This window comes from Phalacrocorax carbo, chromosome 4 (assembly GCF_963921805.1).
Source record: "Phalacrocorax carbo chromosome 4, bPhaCar2.1, whole genome shotgun sequence".
Classification (NCBI taxonomy): domain Eukaryota; kingdom Metazoa; phylum Chordata; class Aves; order Suliformes; family Phalacrocoracidae; genus Phalacrocorax; species Phalacrocorax carbo.
This window is the reverse complement of record NC_087516.1, coordinates 55,329,343-55,335,925: the sequence shown is the minus strand read 5'-3', so window position 1 is coordinate 55,335,925 and position 6,583 is coordinate 55,329,343. Positions and strand designations below refer to the sequence as shown.

At 43.2% G+C, this 6,583-nt stretch overlaps 1 protein-coding gene across 1 annotated transcript; it reads right to left on the bottom strand.

Annotated features, from left to right (window-relative positions):
* Positions 1-338: 338 nt before the first annotated feature.
* Positions 339-4,508, bottom strand: C4H4orf17 (chromosome 4 C4orf17 homolog). Its single transcript, XM_009505592.2, has 5 exons — positions 3,737-4,508; positions 3,089-3,144; positions 1,514-1,678; positions 918-999; positions 339-499 (listed from the first exon to the last, which is right to left on the bottom strand). The coding sequence occupies exons 1-5, from the start codon at positions 3,969-3,971 to the stop codon at positions 339-341; spliced, it is 699 nt and encodes a 232-aa protein (XP_009503887.2). The 5' UTR covers positions 3,972-4,508.
* Positions 4,509-6,583: the final 2,075 nt, after the last annotated feature.

The window sequence follows — 6,583 nt, the reverse complement described above, 5'->3', positions numbered from 1 at the left end:
ACCACTTTGAAAAGCAGAGATTGCTTTGTTTCTTTAACCAAAGACCTGAGTGGAAAAGAAAGCATGTCTGACTTCACAGCTGGTATAAACTGTGCACTGCAATATACCAAAGTTTTTTCTCAGAGGGGCTTCAGGTGCTCCTAAAACTTTGTGTTGTTCCTGTAATAACTAAATTTGTATCAGAGAGCGTGGGACTATTTGCAGTTAGGAGCGTTTTTGATTAAGGCTGTGCATGATAAACTTCAATCACAAAGTTACTTTTTCATGGGAGGAGAAAACAAAAATTTCTGGTTATGAGGTTTAGCTTATCCCTAATCCTAGCAACCTCACTGCAGATTTTACCTGGACTGATTCATGTCCCCTTCCGGACCTCGCTGAAGAGGAGGGAAAAGGTTTGGCAGACCCAGGCTATTCATGTTCTCTGCTGTACCTTCCTTAGCATTCAGCATGCCTTTGTTAGCTGGTTCTGAATAAATCATCTTGGACAGCAGGTCTTTCTCTGAAATGTGGAGGTAGCAGAAATTTTATTAACGTTCCCACATGCCGATCTGGATGTTTAGGGGTGAATTCAGGAGTCCCTTACCTCATTTTCCAAGGGGTTAAGGACATGAGAGAGAGATGTTTCGCTTGCTTTCTGCCTTCCCCCTGCCCCCAGCAGCCCAGAGCCCCACTGGGAGAGCAAGTTTTTCCACCCTGAATCAAACCTGAGTGCGCTGAGGTCTGAGTGACTAATTTCTGTGTACTGTCACCTTATTGCTCAGCACGGCCACAGCTGGACCAGGCCCACTTCACTGAGTCCTATTCCTTCCACCTCAGCAACCCCACTCAGTTTAGGTCTGTGAGAATTTCGGGGTTTTCCGCAAACGTACAAGAGTGCATGCTTTTCAGAAAGGGATGCAGATGCATATGTTTGTCACCTTTTTCACCTGCCTTTGAAAACCACTTTTGGATCTCAGTAAGCGAATCTGTCTGCAAAATTTTGCTGAGTTTTTCCAGCATCTGGAAGATAAACAGGACAGTTAGCATCAAGGAAGAGAAGCTGATTCGCAACAGTTTTTGCACGTGTTCTAGTTTAGCTCTAGCTGTGTGAGCGTGCAATTTTACAGCTGTGCCAATTGCCTAGCCTAAGATGTCCCATCGGTTTTGCCACAGTGGTAAGGACACCAGTCTGCAAAAGGTGATGCTGAGTGAGTGCCGTGTATGCAGCACTTCAGAGTCATAGGAGGGAAATCCTAAGCAGTGTTTACTACATATAAAGCCCCTTGCATGTGACACATCATATTTGCAGGCTGGCCTGTGTGCCAGCCTCATTGCTCCCCCAGTGATTGCCATCAACAACTTCAGTTAGGTGAAGGCAACTCGAGAGTAAATGCTAAATACAAAAGTCAGTAGACTCCACACCGGTGTGGGGGTTGGGGGGCAAATCTGACCAATAAAGTCCTGCACCATCCTCAAGAGAATTAAAAATGTGTAACATCGTAGGAAGCCATATACTTTAGCACTCCTGCCTTACCTTTATTTCCTGATCCAGTTGGCTCGAGTCAGAATTCACATTCTCCTGGATGCAAGGACCGTGATGCAAGTTGACAAATGGAGAGGAAGGCTGGGTGAGAGGTGGGATGTGGATTCCCTCTCTATTTGCAGATTGTGCAGAGGCTTGGAATTGTCTTTTCAGAAGCTTTTCCAAAGTAGAAAACAATGTGTAAAGGAATGGCTCAACTCTATTTAAGCAGCAGTTAAAGGCAATGTGAAGTACATGGCTTACACTAGTCCCCAGCAAGGGTGTGCAGCAGAAAAAAAATCTAAAACTTATTCGGTTGAATACAACCACCTATAGGTTAATTGCATAGGTTAATTGTTACAGCTTCTAATATACAGTCACCAAGAATAATAATGGATATCCATGGCATAGTGTGTAACATTGGATGAGAATGAAAGTGATGCCAGGTCACTACTGATGGAAATCAGATGAGGAAGGGATTAGATCTGGACATTTGTGGTCTGTTTGTTTTTCCATCGTGGGTTTGTACTGTGCTGCTGAGCCACTACTCTTGAGTTCTCTATGCACAGGCTTCACCAGTCTATTCAAGGTGCAGGAATCACAATGCGATTGGCAGAAGGTTCTGTTTGTAGGGGCAGAGGAAAACCAAACAGCAGCTAACAGCTTTTAAGAAACAGTGGTTTACTGAGTGTGGCTATATGGCAGTATCTGTCCATTATGTAGTTATTTTGCAGCCAAACCACAGTAAATACAGTATGAAGAACTGTGTTCTACATGTGTAAGTGAACAGTAAAAATAAAGCATGGTGTTTACTATGCCCAGCTCGGGAACCAAAGAGCAACATTGAGGCAGATACCCCCACCCCCCAGTTAAAATAGAAAAGTTAGGGAAATAGTGAGTCTTTATTTCTAGCGTCTTTACTGCAAAGCATCTTCGTAGTGCCCTCTGCTGTCCAGTACCAGTGCAGGAACGTTTGCATTCCCTTTTTCTCAGGAGTGATACCATTTGTAATGCAATACTAACATAGCCCTCAGCTCTCGAACAGTCGCAGTAGAGGAGATGAGTAATTAGAGCCTGCAGCTTGAGACTAGAGTTACTGCAGAAAGAAGCTTTTACTGGAATTTATGAGCACAGCTGCAAAGTTGGATCTAAACTCCAGCGTGCTGCTTCTACAAAACAGTGTCAGCAAAAGTAAAACTGTTGGCAGTAAGCAATCTGAAGAATCTTCATGTTGTGAGGGGAGGAGCCTTTCTCCTGTGCTTGTTTGTTGTACAGTGTGACATTTTTTCCCCAGCAGTTTGAAACAAAGTGGATTTTATTCCAATCTTCATTGGGTTTGACCATTTTCCTTGCTAGCAAAGCACAGTGACGTTACAGAGCTGAAAGCAATATAGTTAAGCTTAGTTATCACTGTACTTGACACCATCTCCCTTCCAAGCTCTCGTGTTCTACGCGTGGGATCCTCGCATCCCTGTTTTTAGTCCTGTCCTGTCCTCCTTAGCGGTCTGAGACTGTCAGTTCAGGTTACAGTGTTGAGAAATGAGAGAGTGAGTGCCGAAATAAAGAGCTCTACCTTTTTTCCCTTACCTTTTCAGATGAAGTAGGGTTATTTTGAATCCTTTTGGGAGCATCTGCAGGTCCTTCTGGAAATCAACAGGCAGAGTGTTTTGTCAAGTTGAAAAATAAAGGCCATAAGATACACCTTATATTATTTCTGGGTGGGGGGCATTTTTAATTACAAAAAATGCACAAGCCATATTTTAGATATCTCTAAGGGGGTGTATTTCTTTTTTTTGTTTGCTTTACTACCTGACATAGCACATTAATGCGATTATTTGCTGACATGCCTAAAAAATCTGAAGAAAATACTGGAAAGTGTATGTCATAGATGTGTGCTTATAGTGCTGTGTAACAACTGCTGCAGAATGTTGCTTACAGATGGAATAATTGCTGATGACTGTGAAATGATTAGATGCCTAGTGATCATATAACCTCTAAAAGCTATAAAGATGTAAGTGTAATTAGCGAGGAGAAATCTTGTAAGATGTGGTGACTAACACACATAGAAGGGAAGAAACACTTGCCTTCTAAATATATGTTCATTGCCCTGTGCTCCCTTTACCTGGACCTGAGCTGTGACGACACAGTGCCCTGGCTGATACCCAGTTGCCTCTTTAGCAGCTCAGGTTCCTCTTCTGCTGCTGTGTAACATGGCAGTTTGGTGCCTCTACTCACGCGTCACAGACTGTGAAGTGCCTAGCTCCCTTCGCACGGAACCATCGATCTTCGGAAGGTAGCAGGTGGCAGATGCGTTCCCTGGGGTGTTCCCAGTTAGCACATGCTCTTGATCTTGCTGGCGGATGCCTGCGTTGCCAGCAGCTGGGTGTTCTTTTGAAACGCTGCTTCTTACAACACAGACCAGAGCGTTGTTTAATCCTGTGCAAAAAAACAAAGGATACAGTCTTTGCATGGTAAACACGCATGGTTAACTTAGCAGGTGTTCTCCAAGGAGAGTCTGTGCTGGAAGAATGGAAAACAGAGGTATCAAACCTGAAATTTGTATGTAAAAATACAGGGCTATGGAATGGTGTGTAAACAGTGGATAAACTTGGCACACTTGAGTAGGTGGCGGCGGGCAGTCAGCAGTCTGGTACAGAGGGCGGTGTGATCAGCCACGACCTGAACAGTGATGAAGGCCCAGATAAAATCTGGAGAGTGGCCAGGTGGGGTGAAGCACACTCATTCAGCAATGCCAGTCAGGAGATAAGTATCATCCTTCCAATTCCATTAAAAAGCTTGTGGTTTTTAAAGAGAGTCGCAGCATTTAATGAAGAACTAGGGTCCTCCTTTCTTACCCAGGGTAAAAGGAATTTTATAGGCAACCACTATTTTTATCATTAGCATAAGTCAAACTGGATTTTACATGGCAAAGAAGCAGTGCTATTAAGTAGTTGATGAGGATTTTTAGAACCTTGATTCTGTTTAGTATCTGACATAAGACAAATACTAAGCAGAAAGTAATTACAGCTGAACATTACTCTGCTGAGAGTACAAAGATATCTACCAAATTAATCTAGCTAAGCCACGTAAAACTTTGGTCTTTGCTGGCTGTGGTCAGCTTGTCTTTTTTACTAGGTTCTAGAAAAAGAGAGATATGCACACAAAGACATACTTTATTTTTTGTGTCCTGTATTTTTACTTCAGGTAGATTTTTTTTATATATATATATCTGCTCACACAGGCACAGAATTATGCACATTGTATGCTTGGTGGTCAGCCTGAAAGGAGGAGTCTTGCTTTGTTCTTGCAAAGGCATCCCTTCCAAGATGCAAGAAATTCAGTATTATTCAGAACTGATTTGGTCCTGCATCACCCTTCATCCCTTATTAAAAAAGTTTTATCACAGACTCATCAGCTACCAACACCGATCCTGATGCAATATCTACTTATTCTAACAGTCCCCAAGGAACTCGGCAGATATTTTTCCCTTCACGACCCTTCTGTGCCTTCTGCAGTGTAAATCTGGCCGCATATCAGCAATTTTCTTTCAGCCTCTGCCAGAAAGATGTCTTTGTGCAAACATACAGGGTCAGCTTCTGAAACAAAAGCCCATCCTTAGAAGTACTATTTCTTCTGCTGATGCAGACGGCACACTGCTTTTGACTGTATTCCCTTCAGGTGCAGGCAGAGTAATCACAGCTAGGTCTGGCACACAGCAGAACAGCACAGTGTTTTTAAGAGCATCAGGTTACTCTTATTAAATGCTGCGTTGTGTGATATGTTGCTCCTGGAAAGGTACAATAATTATTAGGCAAGAGGGAGATCAAGAAAACAAAATTGTGACAACTTGTCTCTGTCACTTACTGTGCACTTGTGAGCACGGAAAGAAAGAGGAAGAAATTACTTTAGCTCAAAAGAAATTATTTTAGCTTAAAAGAAATCCCAGGCAGTTGTCTTGGTGAAATAGCTTTAGTTGTACCTTGTAAAGAATTTAGTGCTGCTAACCTTTACGTTACCAACCAGAGATTATTCATTGCTGAGGACAGGTAAAGATGCTTAGTAGACTGAAGTGAAGGTAAGGGTTTTTTTTGATGAAATGCTTCTCTTAGCCAGAAGCAGGAAACAGGAGCAGCGGGTTGTTTTGGAACAAAATCGCATTACCCTCGCATTTCTCTTGGTGCTTGCCAGGGCAGTTGTCCAGGCTATCTGTGTGTTCCCCCAACAACTCCTACCTGGTATGTGACAGACCATCCTAGGATGGGGGTTGTTCCTGGAGTAGTAGTACTTTTCCTCTGAGCAGCTAGGCTGCGAGAAACACCGTTTGTACTTCCACATGCCGTGGCTGAACTGACTTGAAATGAGTATCTGTTGTGTAACCTTTCTTATTCTCTTGTGGAATGTCCTTCTGCAGAGCAGGTAGGCTCTTCCGCTGATCGCCTGAGGCCAAACTGGAGGTGAAGTAAAGAACGTGAGCTCACATAGACTGAAAGGTAGTGGAAACTTCAATTACTGTTTTTCTTGTTATTTTTACCTCTTCCATATACAGTTTGGAGGGAGTGGAAGCAAGCTACCCGCTGTTCTACTCCTAAGTAGTTACCTTGGGCAACCCAAGATGCTTGTGGGCACTTTCCAGCTGCTCTTATTTCCTTGCAGTTTCTGCTGTGGAGCTCAGCTGCTCCTTGCTGTGCCTATCTGAGACATCTCTGTGTAGTAACAGACTATACTGAAGCAGGGAGAGTGAACTGCTTTCTGACTTGTGATGAGAAGTGCAGGGCCAAGTGATGACAGCAAAGGAGATGGTTTTGGTTTCTGTCTTTACTGACAGTTGTGTATGCACAGAGGCAGTCCCATGTGTCTTCATACTTGGTATCTGTTCTAGATTTTGGTTTTAGAGGTTGAATAATAGACTAACAGCTGTTACTACCACTAACTTTTTTTCCATTCCTGTAGTAGCAGTCACTAATGTTCACAGTGTTTGCCTCTGGGACTTGCTTAGGGTACTGAGTACCATAACGTCTAAGATAAGGAGCATCCTAAGAATGGTGGTTTATTGAAGGCACCTTGCAAATGTCACACAGAGGG

Bases quoted from the DNA above. Each gene is read 5' to 3' on its own strand.
- C4H4orf17 (XM_009505592.2), bottom strand. From the start codon at position 3,971: ATGCAAAGACTGTATCCTTTGTTTTTTTGCACAGGATTAAACAACGCT. The intron at 3,145-3,736 runs GTGAGTAGAGGC...GTTGATTTCCAG, and splicing joins CACTTCACAGTCTGTGACGC to AAGGACCTGCAGATGCTCCC. The intron at 1,000-1,513 runs GTAAGGCAGGAG...TTTATCTTCCAG, and splicing joins AACTGGATCAGGAAATAAAG to ATGCTGGAAAAACTCAGCAA.